The sequence below is a fragment of the Oryx dammah genome, unplaced genomic scaffold, assembly GCF_014754425.2.
Source record: "Oryx dammah isolate SB20612 unplaced genomic scaffold, SCBI_Odam_1.1 HiC_scaffold_16, whole genome shotgun sequence".
In the NCBI taxonomy this organism is placed as follows: domain Eukaryota; kingdom Metazoa; phylum Chordata; class Mammalia; order Artiodactyla; family Bovidae; genus Oryx; species Oryx dammah.
The window spans coordinates 4,196,859-4,213,435 of record NW_024070200.1 but is presented as its reverse complement, the minus strand read 5'-3'; the positions used below and the strand labels follow the sequence as shown (position 1 = coordinate 4,213,435).

Genomic DNA, 16,577 nt, shown 5'->3' with positions numbered 1-16,577 from the left:
TTGGCCTTTCCCTTTCCTGAAAGCAAACCTTTTCCTTGTGGGCAGGCTGTGTAGCGCCATGGGCTGTGGTGATGAAGTGAACGCCCTTACTTGTGGCTTTCTTCCTCCGGGGTCACTGCTCTGATCATGTCCCAGCTGGATGTCATCTGCCACATCACCCACATGGCTTCCTTCCCCATGGCGCGTTCCCATGCATCACACACTGTGAGGGATCCAAGGCCCGGGGGCCCAGGATGGCGCCCGTCCCCACCCAGGAGTGGAGATGTCCCCCCCCAGGCCACCTGGCCAGGTGCATGGTCCCTGCCGTGAGCTTTACCCTCAGCCTCTCCGCTTCCTCTACCAGATGACAGTGGTTGTAACTCATCCTTCCATCCCTTCATCCACTCCACTCCTAGCCCGCAAACATTCGAAAAGGTCAGCTGGTGCTATACTAGAGCTGGGTCACAAGGTAGCATTGCGACAGCTCCTCTCAAAAGAAAAGATGAGTGTGTTTGCTGGGGGCTAGTCACAAGGCGGGATCCTTGATTCGGCGTGCCCACCCCTTGGCCAAAGTTCTGTCGAAATTTTGATTGCCCTCTCCAACTTCGTTCCTCTGCAAACTGGGTTGATTAGTAATCAGCAAGCTGTGTTCCCTGGGTGCTCAGAAATCATAGCCCAGCGTCTCAAGAGGCCAGAATGATAGCTGGAGTGTGGGGGGTGGGATCTGAAACAAACAGTTGATTCTGGCTGTGAGCAGGATTTCGAGTCATTAGGACAACCTCATCTTGCACAAAGGGCGAGTTTCAGAGTCCTTCCTGTCCCTTGGAGATTGGTTCATTCTGGGCTCTATTGAGAGAAAATTGGGGGAGACGATTGCTGGTTTGGATGGTGAGGGTCATGCCCCCCTCACCATTGGCACAACAGGGCATCGGGCCGCCTGACGCTTGGCAAACCCGGGATGCATCTGTGATCCAGCTTCCCAGCCAGGTGGGGCTTCCCACCATAGATCTTGGGGGCTCTCCTGGGAATTCTGCGTTTGACTTACTGCCTTGGACAGTGGGTATAGTGGACAAAGCCAGGACCCTGGAACTGGACAAGCGTGTGGTTTTGACTCACGGGCACGGCTGAGTTCTGTCTGCTGGGCAGAACACGGCGCCCGCCTCGCAGGGCTGTTGTGCACATCTGCTGTAACTGGGGTTTTGAACTGTGACCTTGAAGGGTGGTGCGCGTGCCCCCGGGAGTAGGCTGGGGGTGGTAGGGTGACAGGCCAGGAGGGGCAGCCTGATTGGGACAGCTCAGTGGGCAAGTCTTTCTAGCAAGCACACAGCAGGTATTATGGGATCGAATGCTGAATTCGTATGGCATTTGAAAGGTAGGTAGGAGTAATTTGGGGGTTAGGGTTAGGCTGGGGAATGGGGAATCCCTGGCCCCCTGGGGTACGCGTTCGCACCCACCTCTGGAATAGGTTGTATCTTGCCTACCACTGTGTCTGGCCTGTGGGCGGCACTTACCCTCCACAAGTGACCCCTCCCAGCAGTATCCTCCCCGCAAAATACTAGGCACCGGTTGTCAAAGACAGTACGCCCCCATCCCCCAACCCCCCACCACCCAATGTCCCCTCTCCCCCTTCTCAACATTTGGGCTCAAATGTCAGCTGCCTGGGTGCCTAACACAGTACCAGGCCAGTGGTAGGGGTCGCCTTCCATTTCTGTCGGAAGGATGGATGAGTAGATGGTTGAATAACACAATTGTAACCCAGTGTAAGCAGCGATTGTATATAACCTTGACTAAGAGATTGTCCTTCGCTCCTGATTAACCTGTTAACCAGTTACTGTATCTTACGGACCTTTGTGTGATATATGTTGTTCGAAAACCAGGACTCTGGTTTCAGATGTCTCTTAGTGGAACTTTCGCTGTCTGATGAACGAGTTGATGTTTTGTGTTAGAAATGAAAATCTGGCTGACGTGTAACTAACTGTGTGCTGTCGGTGTGACTGTCAGCCTTCTTTTGGTCTCCTTTTTTCTAAGCCATGGGTCACTGGAAAGCTTACCTCACAGGGTTGTTGTGAGAGCTCAGGGTTGGGTGAACTTTAACAGCATTCATTAAATGCTGGCCGTCACTGAGAGTGACCATGTGTTGGGGGCTGTCTGGAAGGGAGCAGGGAAGCTTTTGCTAGTTCTAAATGAATAAAAAGTTGGTCTTGACCTTATAATAAGATTGTATTTCCGACAGTCACTGGGACGTGTGAGACAGAGGTCAGGTAGCCTGAGAGTGTTCAGCGATGCAGGTCCAGAGTAAATATTGCCTCAGTTAATGAGTGATGGCTTTTCTCCTTCCTTGGAGGCTCCTTTCCTCTCCCCACCTCCCACCCTGGGCAGCTGTTTGTCACGCGCAGGTGACTGTTCCTGCCAGCTCTGTGGAGGGACTTTTGTGAGTCCCCCGAGGGTATTTGTTAGGGGGGAGGAGCAAGGACAGTTTAGAGAGAGCCCAAGGAAGGGTTTCTGGGTAACATCTTAGGGACTAAAACGCCCTCTTCTGCCATTTAGGGAAAAGGATTCTGCTCGATTGGCACGCGGGCCCATTTAACAGATGAGCGAGTTGTGTCCAAGCCAGGATTGAACAGTCTTCCATGAAAAGCCAGAGGGTGCTCTCTCAACTCAGTCAAAGCAAACCCTCCCAGCTCCACGGCTGGTCTCTGCCAGCCCAAATGTGTGTCCCTGTCCCCACCACATGCCTAGCGGTGCCCATGTGGAGCTTCAGCGGGACCTGGAAACTTGGCCAAATTAGATATTTACCCTCTTCCTGCTTAGGAGACATCCCCTTGGGGTCATTGTGGATCCAGGGGTCTCCACGAGTGCACGGAATTCCTTTCCTAGCCCTTGTCTCACATGTGGACAGCAGGGTTCTGCAGAACACCTCCAGATTCCATTCCAGGTGGGCTGGAGTCGGGGGTCTCCTCTGGCCCCTCCCCCTGCAGAAGCCTCCCTGACCCCTCATTTGGCCTCTGGCTTTCACAGCCTCAGTGGGCTGTGTCCACACGTGGCCACCCCGTGTCCTTGAGAACTTTTCTGAAGCTCCCAAGGGGGATGCACGGGTAGAGACAGGTGGCTAGGGCCCTCCTCCCAGGGGACTGTGAGTCTGTGTGTAGGTGTCTGCTCCTGGACGGTCCTCGGGCCTGTGTGCCCAGGGCTGAGGAGTGTTTTCAGAGCCTCGTCCTCCTGAGCAGGGCAGGCCTGGGTCCCCATCTCCAGAGGGCGGGGAGAGAGCTGAGGCTCAGTGAGGGTTAGGGTTTCGAGTCAGGGTCAGGGTCCTCAGTGAGGGTTAGGGTATCGAGTCAGGGTCAGGGTCCTCAGTGAGGGTTAGGGTATCGAGTCAGGGTCAGGGTCCTCGGTGAGGGCTAGGGTTTCGAGTCAGGGTCAGGGTCCTCGGTGAGGGCTAGGGTTTCGAGTCAGGGTCAGGGTCCTCAGACTTAGACTTCTCTGACCCTGATGGTCCTGCTGCCTGTGTAGTAGGCGCTTAATAGATGCTCACTGATGGGCGAGGGGGTTTTAGTGGATGTGAAAAGCTGAACTGACTGTGGGCTGGTGGACACGTTGACTGTGCATGCACCTCTGTGAGAGGAAAGAGGCTGTTTCTTGGCAAAGACTCTCTAGGGCAGACCCTGAGGATCTCTGTCTGAAGTGGGGGCTCACCCTGGGGAAGCTTCTGGATGCAAATAGCTGTCTTCTGACTGTTTCTGGAAATGTTTATATCTAGAATAAAACTTTATTTGGGCTAAAAAATGTGCTCCTATGTGCTGCGGTCCAAGTGATTTTTTAAAAATGTCGTTGGCATGTAGTTGACACACAATATTGTGTTCTTTTCTTCTGTACAGCAAAGTGACTTGGTGTTAAATATATATTCTGTTTTCATTTTCTTTCCCACTATATTGTATCACGGGGTATTGAATTTGGTTCACACAGTAGGTGGTCCAGGTGATGTTGCTAATGCGGCGTTTGACAGGTCCCCAGTGGCAGAGGTGTTCTGGCCATGCCCTTGCCCGCTCTGGGTCTCAGGAGCCCTCGCTCTGGGGCGGGGGGAGGTCTTTGACCTGAGAAGTCTTTATCCTCACCATTGGTGACCGTCCGCCTTCGCCTGTAAGGTACATGCCTGGTCTGAGATGCTGCCTGATCACCACCCAGCAAATGAGGGGGGATTGGATCCCAGACCTTAATTCCTTTCTTTCACTCTCTCTTGTCTCCCCAAGCTGGGGCTCTGGGGGGATGGGGATCTTACCCATTGGAGTTCTGGGTGTGGCAGCAGCATTTGCCAGTGCAGTGGCCTTGAAGGGTTACTTGAACCACCCCAAGCCTGGTTCCCCTCTCTGTAGAATGGGTACATAATGGCAGTGTCTGCTCAGGGGCTGCTGGCTAACCTGTCTCGATGGGCCCCGTACACTGGTCCCGAGAATCAAGCTCTGATGTTCAAAGCTATCTAAGCACCTATATTTGTGTGGCCTGGATGGGTTTGTTCACCTGTAATCTGAAAATAGTCACATCTACCTGGCGTGGTTATTGTTGGGTTCGAGGAGGTTGTTTATGTGAAAATCATTGCTTTGTTACCTGGCCTCCTGTTTGAGGTTGGCCACAGCGCCCTGCAGCCTGTGGGTCCTGATCACAGAAACCCTGTGCTTTCTGGAACTATGGTGGCCCCAGAAACTGCTGGGCAGAGTGGAGGGTGTCAGGGGAGCACCCGGCCAGCCTAGGGGACGCAGTGAGAAACAGGAAGCTTTGCTCTTCAATACAGAGATGTAACAGGTTCAGAGGGGAGGGGACTGAGGTCCAGGTAGGCAGAATCAGGGATAATTTTCAGAAACTCCCAAAGGAGGAGTAGGTTTCCAGGGGGCTCAGATGGTAAAGAATCTGCCTGCAGTGCAGGAGAACTGGGCTTAATCCCTGGGTCGGGAAGATCCCCTGGAGAGGAACATGGCAACCCACTCCAGTATTCTTGACTGGAGAATCCCATGGACAGAGGAACCTGGCAGGCTACAGTCCATGAGTTTGCAAAGAGTCGGACACGACTGAGTGACTGACACTTTCCCTTTCAGAGAGGGAAGAAGCTGATAGTTTAGAAAATGCCCTGGTCTAATTGGTAATGGCTTAGACAGGAGCGCTGGGGTGGTTTTTCCGAAGGCCAAGAGTTCTAGATTGCAGTGGTTAGGTGAGGACCATCGGAGTTACTGATGCAGGAGCGTGTGATGCTTCTGGAAATTACAGGAGGAGGAGACCAGGGAGGGGGTGGTGTGAAGGGTGCCAGGTGGAGGACAGGAGCTGGTGGCTGGGTGCTCCCCTCTCCCTGTGTGGCCCAGGCCCCGAGCATCCCTTCTCCTAAATGTGTCTGCCCCTTGCCTGCTGCCTGCCTGTGTGCATAAGAACTCTTGTCAGCCTGTGAGCCCGGGAGCGGATGGCCTTCATCTGCGCCTATGTCTCTCTCAGCCTCCACAGCCACAGGGGACACCTGCACGCGTTCCCACGGGACAGGCTGGACCCAAAGACTCTGGACCTGGGCCGACCCCCCTGTGCAGAGGGGCATGTCCTCCCCGCCTCCCCTCCCTCTGACTGATGGACTTCACTGATCTGAGTGTCAGACACGCGGGCCGGACCCCCTCCCCGCCCCTCACGAACCCTGAGACTTGGGAGAGCGCCGGGCCTCGCTGTCCACATCTGAGAAATGGGCTCGGACACCTACCTCACAGGGCTGTTGTGAGGAGCCTGTGCCGGGGTCGGAAAGCACCCTCCCCCGGTGGCGGGGGCGGGGCTTGGCACGGCCCATTGTGCTCTCAATAAATATGTTTCTTGTCTTAACAAAAACAGCGATGGATGTGCTACTAATCTGAGGAGGGGTGAATGTTGGGATGCTGTCTGGCTGGGGGCTTCCCGTCACCTTGGGCCTGTGTGATGGGGGAGTGGGGGAGCCAGCTTGGGTCCCGGGAAGCCATCTGTCCCCTGCCTGTCGGGCACTCAGGGGCGATGGGAGGCCCAGAAGCAAAGCTGGCCTGCTGGGCTCCTGAGGCAGATGCACGTTGGGATGAACTAACCTGGGCTGGTCCCCTTCTTCTGCTGGTTTTAAGATGCCAGGTTTCTTTCTAGAAAGGCATGTAGACAGGAGATAGAGGTGCCACTCCAGGGCTGTGATTCTAACTCCCATTTCTCACACACCCCCAGGGCCCTGGCAGGGGGCCTGGTAGAGCAGTCGTAATGCTTAAACCAATGGTGAGTGGACTGCCAGGCGGTCCAGCCGGGCTGTGACCCAGGGCCAACATTCATCCCACCAGTTGGCTTCTGAGCAGGTCTCAAGGGCCCGAAAAAGTAGCTCCTGAGTTGCAGTCCCTGCCCTCTGGCAGGGGGGCACCCCTTGCACCCCCATGGCTCAGCTCAGGAAGGTCAGACTATTGACCAGCAGTATATGGCTGGAGCCAAATGGGGACAGAGGGGGACAAGTGCTAGGGAGCTTCGGACCTGAGTCCACGAGGAATCCTGGGACAGCACACTTGGCTTCGCTGGAGCGAATGATCTGGACACGCACCCAGCGGGAAAGAGAGGCTGACCGCTGCCACTGCCTCCGTCAACGCCAAAACCACCAACAGCGCCGCTGTCAGGGCCAAAGCCACCACCAGCTCTGCCGTCTCCTCCTTCCCCACTTCTCCCTCTTCTCCGTCCTCCTTTTCCTCTCCCTCCCCTCCCCTCCTCATAGGGAAGTGCCTCAAGAGAACTACAGGCAAGTCCCACCATGATTGCACGGGGCTGAGAGTGACCCCTTTGCAGAGAGAAAGCACCACCTCTGGACCGTGGCCATATCTCAGCCAAGGAGGCTTGACCCCAGTGTGGACAGTCCAGGCAACACTGGGATGAGGAGAAGACTGCCTCTAAATGTGCCCACCAGATGAGTCTATGCCCGGGCAAGCGAAAGCTGAGAGTCCAGGAGAGTCTTGCTTGTAGTGGGCAGAGTCCCAGTCTCTGATGAAGCTCACACATCCAGAAGGAAGGTCCCCTTGATGTTCCAGAGCTGAGAGCCCCGCTCCACCCTTGGATGAAGCTCACACATCCAGAAGGAAGGTCCTCTTGATGTTCTAGAGCTGAGACTCCCAGCTCCACCCTCCAATGAAGCTCAGCTGTCTGTGATGAGGGACCTCTTTGATGTTCCAGAGCTGAGACCTCATCTCTGGCCTCCCGTGAACCTTGGTCATCCAGACTGAGGGCCCCTGTGATGTCTAGAGCTAAGAATCCAGCTCCAGCCTCTGATGAACTTCACATTGTCTGTGATGAATGACTCCTGTCTATGTTCCAGCACTGAGACTCCAGCTCTGGCCTCTAGTGAGCCTTGGGCATCCAGAATGGGGGCCACATTGATATTTCAGAACTGAGACCCTAGCTCCAGCTTCCGATAAAGCTCAGACAGGTGGAACTGAGAAAGTCTCGAAGCCGTGGGCTTGCCTGGGCAGGACTTGATGTGGCCAAGGTTTGACTGGACTGGAGGTGGCAGAGGGGACTTTGCTTTCCACATGTGGCCTGCAGACTCCTCACTAGCAGCGCCGGAGGTGGCCTTTGCATCCCGTAGGAAGCTGGGCTCCAGACGCATAAGGAGAGAGGTGCAGCAGGGACTGCTGGCGGAGGAGGAGGAGAGGACGAGCCCAGCCGCAGAAGTCATGGATCATGGGTGGGCCCTGCTGCCGAAGCCCGCCCCTGAGTGTACAGCAAAGTGCTGTTCAGTCGTGCTGGACTCATGGCTGGCTGTGCACCAGACTTGACCCACGGGGCTGCCAAGTTGGCCGGACCCTGGAATGTAACCCAAGCTTGTTTCCCTGACTTAGCTCCTCTCCCAGGGGAAGGTGCTAAACGCCCACTGGCCAGTCCAACGTGAGGCCGAGACCTTGGGGCTGGTCAGATCTGGTTGCCTATTCCCAGCAACGGAAGCTTATTATTGAGGTTGGGGCTGCGAGGGGGCAAGGCCATCGCCATGGGTGGTGAAGATGGCGTGGACAGCAGAGGAGGCCCCAGACAACACGGGGACTTGATGGTCACATGTGCCACTGTGTTTTGAGCTGGGATCCTACTCCCAGCACCTGGATGGTCGCCGTGATCCCTTGGACGCTGGCTTGACCCCAGTCTGTCCACTAAACCAAAGAGAGGTGGCAATGAATGAAATGAGGCCAAAAGCACTGCCTTGCTCAGAAACCCTAAGAACGTTGTGGGTTGACACAGTCGAAGTGATGAAAAGTGTCAACATTTCAGGAAGAGAATGCTGAGTGTTATTCTGCATGTGCTGACTTTAAAATCTGTAGACTGGGAGGTTCTGAGAATCTGATATCATCATTTATGCCATTCAGACATAGCTACAATGATATATCCTAGAAACTGACTTATTTTCTGCAGTTGGAGTCTGCAGGAAAAGGGAGCAGCTAGCGAGCATTCTTGGAAAACACATCCTAACGATGCCAGCATCGTTTTGGTGATATTTCCTGGAAATTCATTCGAATCTGGAACTGTGCACACAAGAGCTTCTTTTATGAGTAATTGGAACTCGAGACCTGGGTTGGAATGGAGGAGAAATGTTGTCTTAGAGGACTGCCCCACCCTCCACCGTCATTGGGCCAAGTTATTTTAGGACATTTCCAAGAACAGGCAATTATTAGAATCACTCCTTGCTGATTTCCTAGAAGTCCTCACAACAGTCTCTTAAGCCAAATGTGAAACGGGTGTGCCAGCGGGCTCATGATGTTTGTGAAAAAAATGTGAAGTTGCTCTGTGACATCATCAGCTGCAAGAAGCAAAGCTCCGAGCCGAGCGGCGGTAGTGGAGGTCAGGCCAGAGGGAGCTTCTGGACCAGGGGCAGAGCCTCCAGACTTGGCGCAGGTCGAAGGTGGTGATACAGCCCCTCCCAGGAAGGCTGTCGAGCTGTCGAAGGTTTTCTGGAGTGTGCTAGGTATTGTGCTGAGACTCTGGGAAAAGAGACAGATTTGATTCAGTCCCCACCCTCCAAGTGCAAAAGACTAAATTCCAGGTGCTGTTGCTGCTGTGGTCTCAGTGTAGAGGGCTCCCCTTTGATCAGGTCCATGCTGGTCTCCCAGTCAGCTCCCATTTTACAGATGGAAACACTGAGGCTGAGAGACAGATTGGTTGCTCGATGTCCATTTAGACCAGACCTCTCTCTCTGGAGGTCAGATCTTCAGACAACAGACTGCCTCTGACTGTACTGAGATTCAGGAAGAGACCGGAAGGCTGAGCAGATTGCCCACAGACGCCCACCGAGAGAGCAGAAGTGGGAAGACCTGGCGCCAGAGCTCCTGTCTCCTCGGGCAGATTGCCTGTGATGGAACCCGTGCTCCAGGACCCCAGCCCCAGCGCCACACTGGAAGACCAGGCCAGAGGGAGTGAGGCTGCTCGGCGGGACAGAGCGATGGGACAGGAAGACCCCCTTCTGGGGATCTAGGGAGCCAGGCTCAGCCACCGTTTGTCTCTGACTCTCCTGTGGGGCTTTAGTTTCCCCCGTCAGTCACTGTCCTCCTCCTTCTTTTTGGAGGAATGTTCTCTGATGGGAGCCCCCACTTTTGGTCACTTGGTGAAGTGGATTCATGGCGAGGAGGCAGGCAATCCCTGAGGGAGATGAAAATCACGGCCTCCTTCCTTCCCAGGAGGGGTCGGCTCGTGCCCCAGATATCGTGGATACTGCCAGCTCCGCTCTTAGAGGAAGCAGTAACGCAGAAGATGCCCTGGGCTGCCATTTTCCCCCAGATGACTGTAATTTTCCCTTCTTATCCACACTGGCGGCCACCATCTTGTTACCTAAGTTCAAGTTGACCTGGGCATCCTCTATGTTCTGTGGCAACCTCATGTGTGCATGCTAAGTCACTTTAGTCGTGTCCGACTCTCTGTGACCCTGTGGGCCCTAGCCCACCAGGCTCCAGTGTCCATGGGATTCTCCAGGCAAGAATACTGCAGAGGGCTGCCATGGACTCCACCAGGAGATCTTCCTGACCCAGGGATTGAACTCGAGTCTCTTAAGTCTCCTGCATTGGCAGGGGGGTTCTTTACCACTAGTGCCACCTGGGAGGCCCTGGCGGCTGGCGAAGCTGGGGGGCTGGAGTGAGACAGGAGCCAGCAGCCTGCAGAAAGCTTTCTCTCGAGCCCCCTTCACGTGGAGGGGTGTCCCCCACACAGGCCGGCGGGAGGCAGGACACCCCCCGACTCCCCAGCATGTCTCAGGAGAAAGTTTGGCCTCTAACCCTCAGCCCGGTACCCTGCACCCAAGTTGAGCCTTCAGGGAAGTCAGTCCGGGAGCGGAAAAGACTCTACAGAGGCCGGGCCCACTCGTGGGTGGGTGGAGGCGGGTTGGAAGGACAGATGAGCAGGGCAGTGAGGGGCAAGACGGCAGCCAGCTGGTCTAGAGTCAGACCAGATTCCAGCCAAGTGTTACTCAAGTGATCGGCGGAGGAGGGGGAGCCCCACCCCAGGGAGACTTATATCAGGCTGATCTGGTAGCTCGTACTTGCCAGAAGCCCATAGTCTGCTGCCCCGCGGCTGTGGGGCCTCCAAGGCCAGAGCTTCTCTGGGCTCCACGTGGCCCTGGGAGTGGGGGTGGTTGGGGCCGGGAGGGGGCTGGCAGGGCGTTGTGGAACGTCACCTATATACCTGCACTTCGCAAAGCACTTTATCTGTCTGCTCGGTGTTGGCTGATGGTGGCAGGAGTGCATGGATGTGTGCCTGTTGGGGGCTGGGTACCCCTTGGGCCCCCCACGTCACAGGGGAGACTTAGGGCTCAGAGACAGATACTCCCGTGTCCATAGGGCGCTGGGCCCAGAAGCGGTCTTTTCTGAGATACTCTGGCCAGGGCCTCGGTGCCCAGGAATCAGGCCACGCTGCTAGGAGCAAAGCCCCTAGGGCACCCCTGCCTGGTCATCTGAGGTTAATGATCCCAGCTGGAACTTGCCTCTTTAGAATTGGATGTGACCTTGAAGGGTCTTAGCCAACACTCCCCATGCAGCCCAGACTCATGCCACCTACAAGGGGGCTGTTTCTGAAGGTTCCTGCCACCTGGAACCCCTGACTCAGAGATCAGTCTTCACCCCTTCACCCCAGCTCCTGCACTGTCCCCAGCACCAGATAGGTGCTTGGGTGGCTGCCCCAGGTTAGGCTCGAGTGCTCTCCCAACCCTGGGGGAGGGTGCTCACGGTGCAGGGGGGCCCTAGCCTCGGTTGGGGGATGGATGTGTTTGAGCGTGCCTGTGTGTGCATGGGTGTGTGCATGTGTGCAAATGTGTGTGTGCATGTGTGTGTGAGAGAGCGAGAGAGACGGTGGAGAGTGACTGGAAATGAGAGACAGTGGGTCTCTCCCTAACCTCCGATGCCCTGAATCTGAACTCCACATCCATTCCCCTGCAGACCCACTCTCTGCAGTACCCCCTGCCACAAGCCCCCTGTAGCTCCCCACCAGCCCATCTGTCATCGAGTTTTGCCACCATGAACAGGAGAGTGGCATCCTCGGTCCTCACCCCTTACCCTTCCCTGTCCGTGCCCCCCAGCCCACCGCAGTGCCTCTCCTTGGCAATCTTGCCCCCAAGAGCTGTTGATGCCCCCTCTCACCAGCTGTGTTCCTGAGTGGGGCCTCCCCCGCCTGCAGCCCCCCAGTTCCTTCCTCCCTACCTGGGACTCTGATCAGTTCCCCCAGGCCAGCCCCAAGACCTCAGCTTCCCCAGCAGCTCACAGTATTTGTCCAGCCACCTCCTGGATGGAGGGCTAGGGTGTTGAGCTGGACATGTTGGGTCCTGCCCAGTGTCTGCAGCCTGCTCAGCCTCCCTGGCCACTGCCTGGGGTTGTCTGCCACCCACGGGCGCTGGCCAAGACCTCTGGACCCAGATGTTGGCACCGCACTGTGGCCTCGACAGAGCCTCGGACCTGGACGATGCCTGCAACCCCGGCTCTCAGCCCAGAGGCTGCTCCATCCAGGTCAGTTCCCATCTGGTTGTCCCAGGTGCGCCATCCCCTTCTCATCTGGGGGATGCGTGTACCTGAGATTCAGAATCCAGAAGGGTAGTGTTTGTCTTTGCAATGCTTAGGGTTGCATTGGTCTGGATTGAAGGTGCTAAAAACGCCAGACTTTTGTTGATGAAAGTCTGTTTTGTCTGATTGATTTGCCAGTGAGGTTGAGAGTGGATGAATCCAATGAGCTCTGTGCTTTTGACAGATACATATCTACATATTACATATTTTATATATATATATATATCTCACATAAATATTATGTGATACCCAGGAAGTCACATCACTGCAACTCTGTAAACTTGACACGAAAGCTTTGTTGCCAGTTTACAAGTGGGCTGGGGGCAGGGGGGATTAGGTGGCTTTTCAAAATTCCTTCATGGGGAGTGCCCCCACTCTAGCGCATCCACTGTTCCTCACTGGCAAGCTTCTCAGCTTGGTAGTTGTTCTCTGAGCTTTGTACAAGATGGGTATTCTGTTAATGCAGGTGGGCAGGGGTGTTAGTTGGCACTCCCAGTCCCATCTTGAGCCTCAGAGATTTCTAGGCCCAGTCTGTGGGTCCTGGGTTCCTCCTCCACCCACCTCTAGTATTTGGGGTCCATCGCATGCATGTCTGCCACCATGGGCTCCCTCAGCCTGGCTCCCCTCACCCAGCACTGCTTTACTGTACGCCGCAAGTCCTGGGTCCCGGCCCATCCTTCCCCGTGGGCCGGTCATCTCGGGCTCTCATCACCTCCACCTGGCCTCTGTCATCCTGAGCACAGCATCTCATCTCACTGTGGACCTGGCCATCACCCATCCATCATCTGCCTCACTCCATCATCCTCGCTTCGGGGCTCCCTCTGGCCCCCAGGGCCTTGTACATGGTAGGCTTTCATTCATTCGTTTGCACATTCGGTGAAGGTCTACTGTGTGCCAGGCCCTGTGCCAGGCAGCAAGTAAATGGACATGGACCGTGGGAGTGCACGCCTCGGGGAGACGCAGGAGAGCCGGTGGATGGCAGAGAGCCTGGGGCAGGGCGGCTTGGGTGTGCAGGGTGGCTTGGGTGTGCAGGGCGGCTTGGGTGTTTGGGTCTGACTGTGCGGGTGCGAGGAGGCTCAGCCCAGGTCCTGTTGAGTAGGTTCTGCAAGGAGAGCCCACCTGTGCCCACGTTCTTCCCCACTGGTAGCTGGCACCTCAAAATGGCACCAGGACCCCGGACCCTCCCAGCCTGCTCATGGGGGTCGTTGCTCCCAGGGCCCTGGCACAGGTCTGGCCCCACTGGTAGCCTGAGCTCCTGCACTGTGCACCCCATTCCCTGGGTCAGCCTCTTCATTGTCCCCTTTGTTGGGGATCTCCCATTCTTGGCCAGATCCTTCGATGCTGGTTCACATCTTTCCCTTTTCAGATGGTAAAACTGATGCTCAAATGGTTCCCTAAGTGTCATAAAGGACTCAGAGGGAGGGTTAAGGATTGAATTTTGTGCTCTTTCCACCAAAGTTGAAAGGAATGAATGAGTGAGTGACCTAAGAGAAGGGAAGTGGGTGGGGAGGAGTAGACCGGCTTCTCAGCCTTGGAATTAGACAGACAGACAGACCGACCGCCTCGGAGCGGGAGAGTCACAGGGCCACCCAGTCTGTGAAGGAGGGTTACGCTTCCTTCTTGAATGGTGGAAAAGGAAGCGAATTTCTCATAGAGTAAAATTTAGTCCATTGTAAAATTCTGAGCGGTGGCTTTGTAGTTTAGGCTATTACACTGTATTTGTTTTGAATCATGGTGGCAAGGATGGTTTGATCTATTGACGTGAATGTCTTTGCTTGGTCAAGTGATGATGGTCAAAATAATCCATCTGGGAAGTTTCCAGGTCTTGGAGAGTCAGAAACAGGAAACTTTTAGTGTCCATGAAGACCTTATAGACTTTCTGGTAATGGGGGGCCAGTTTGTGGGGTGCAGTGGTGGAGGTCTTCAAGGCCCTTTCTAAGGACTGGAGTGGACTCAGCTTTAGGGGACCTTGAGGGTCATCACATGGTTTAGGTTTGGAATTCTCCCTTTGGTGAGGGACTTCTTTAACTTTCAGGATTGTTACATTACCTATTAGAGTTTGAAACAATCAGAAGTCGTATGGGATGTGCAGTCTTGACTGAGACTCTATAGGGATGAGGAGGCACAAGGAAGGGGGCCCCCATGAGGATGTCCATCATCTCCTTGGGTGGGGCTGCTCTTCCTGGGATGAGTGAGGCTGAAAAGCATTCCGAGGTTCATACCACAGGTATACTCCTCCCTACTGAGAGTAAAGACCTTTTTCTCTACTTAGGGGTCACACAGAGCCCCCCTCCTCCACAAAGGTGTCACACAGATCACATATATATCACATAGAATCCCTCACCCACTTAGGTATCACATAGAACCCCTCCTCCACGCAGGTGTCACACAGATCACATAGATGTCACATAGAGTCCCTCACCCACTTAGTTATCATGTAGACCCCAGCCTCCACTCAGGTGTCACACAGAGTCCCTCCTCTGGTCAGAGTCACGGAGTCCCTGCTCCACTTGGATATCATATAGAGACCCTGCTCCACTTGGATGTCATATAGAGTCCCTGCTCCACTTGGATGTCATATAGAGTCCCTGCTCCACTTGGATGTCATATAGAGACCCTGCTCCACTTGGATGTCATATAGAGACCCTGCTCCACACAGGTGTCACCTAGAGCTCCTCCTCCACGCAGGTATCCCACAGAACCCCTCCTTCCTTCAGGTCTCACATTTAGACCCTGCTCCACTCGTGTCATACCGATCCTCTCTTCCTTTCACACAGAGACCCTCCTCCACGCAGGTGTCACAGAGGCCCCTTCTTCCCTTCTGTGTCACACAGCTCCCCTCTCCACTCAGGCGTCACACAGAGTCCCTCCTGAACTCAGGAGTCACCCTGAGCCTCTTCTCTGCTCACGTGTCCCATGGAGTCCTCCTTCTCTCCTGAGTTACCCTGACTTCTGCTCACCTGTCGCACTTGAGTCCATTCTTCTCTTAATTATAACGCAGAGCCCCTCCCTGACCTATCGGTCACTTTCTGTCCCTGTTCCACCCACGTGTTTCACGGAGCCTTCTCACTGTGGTCTCCTGCTGGCCCTCTCCCATCTTGAGCCACAGTGACCCCAGGCCCCGTTCTTGTTTCACACGGAGCTCCTCCACCCGTGTGTTGCTGTGAGCCTCCTCCCCAGCCACTGGGGACTGCCTACTCACGTGTCACACCTTCCCTCCCACCGTGTAAGCGTCCCACTGAGATCTGCCCGCACTTAGCTGTCCTACGTACACCTTGCGGCGTCACCCGGAGGTACTCTGCCCTTGTGTCAGACCGAGCCCTCCCCGCTTCTCTGTCACACTAGCCTCTCTCCCGTATTTATGCATCACTGGAATCCCTCCCCACCAGGGTCACACAAGGCCCCCCCCTTGCTGAGTCTCTCCTCCGCAGCGTGTAACACTGAGCTCCCCCACTTCTGTGTCAGGCCAAGCCCCTCCTCCACACGTTTTTCACGCCAGTCCCTTCCTGGCTCGTGAGTCACACGGAGCCCCTCTTTACCCGTATGTCACCCAAGACCCCCTGCTCATGGGTCACACGGAGCCTCTCGTCCATCCTGGTCACACTAGCACCCCCAGTTATGTGTCATGGATTCCCTCCCGCCACCCATGTCACTCAGTGCTGCTTCCTCACGTCTGTACCACATTAAGTATCTGAATGCGTTTGGGTCACACTGCGCCTGCCTCACGTGTCACCCTGAGCCCCGTGACCCATGCATGGGTCCACCGAGCCCCTCCCCTTCCTCCTGGTCACGTGGTGCTCTTCCTCCACACATGGCCGTCTGCACCGCCCCATGCACTGTCTCGCTGAGTGCTTCCTTCATGACTGAGCCACGCTCACCCTCTCTCACTCGTGCGTGACACCGGGTCCCTCACTCAGGTGTCACATGGAGCTTTCCTCCACCTGTGACTCACCTGGTCTCATCTGCACTCGTGTGTCAGGAGAGGTCTCTTCCACCACGTGTCTGTGTGTCACAGCAGGCCCTCCCCCAGCTGTACATTAGCTGCAAGCCCTGTGGCATACATGTGTCCGACTGAAGCGCTCCCCCGGAATGTGCCCTGAGGAGCCTCTCCCCCTGTCCTGTGTCCCACTGAGCTCCTCCCCCTTCACGTTACTCACTGACACCTTGCCCTGTCCTGTGTCCATGAGTGCCACTGAGCTGCTCACTTTCTTAAGTCCCACTAGGTGCTCTTCCTTCCATGTGTTCCCTGGGGCTCCTATCTGTGTCCTACTGAACTCTTCCCCCATTCCTGGGTAAAACTGAGCCCCTCCCATTTCATGTGTCCCTCTGAGCCCTTCTCCTTTCATGTGTCCCTCTGAGCCCCTCCCCCTTTCTTGTGTCCCTCTGAGCCCCTCCCCCTTTCTTGTATCCCTCTGAGCCCCTCCCCCTTTCGTGTGTCCCTCTGAGCCCCTCCCCCTTTCTTGTATCCCTCTGAGCCCCTCCCCTTTCATGTATTCTGCTGAGCCCCTCCCCCTTCAATGTGTCCCTCTGAGCCCCTCCCCTTTCATGTGTCCCTCTGAGCCC

General features: G+C 55.5%; 1 protein-coding gene and 1 long non-coding RNA gene across 7 annotated transcripts in view; one reads left to right on the top strand and one right to left on the bottom strand.

Moving 5' to 3' along the window:
• LOC120875188 (beta/gamma crystallin domain-containing protein 2-like) overlaps positions 1-5,831 on the top strand; it is a 35,332-nt gene extending 29,501 nt beyond the window's left edge. For all 6 annotated transcript variants that reach the window (XR_005723854.1, XR_005723856.1, XR_005723852.1 and 3 more), the window contains one exon: positions 5,455-5,831. Coding sequence is in view for 3 of the 6 variants with exons in the window: in XM_040256917.1 (XP_040112851.1) it covers positions 5,455-5,577 (123 nt within the window). In the remaining 3 variants the exon portion in view is untranslated. The remainder of the gene's footprint in view (positions 1-5,454) is intronic.
• A 4,833-nt stretch (positions 5,832-10,664) lies between these two features.
• On the bottom strand, positions 10,665-16,570 carry LOC120875190. Its single transcript, XR_005723859.1, has 3 exons — positions 16,314-16,570; positions 14,717-14,721; positions 10,665-10,674 (listed from the first exon to the last, which is right to left on the bottom strand). It is a non-coding gene; the product is annotated as an uncharacterized LOC120875190 (long non-coding RNA).
• Positions 16,571-16,577: the final 7 nt, after the last annotated feature.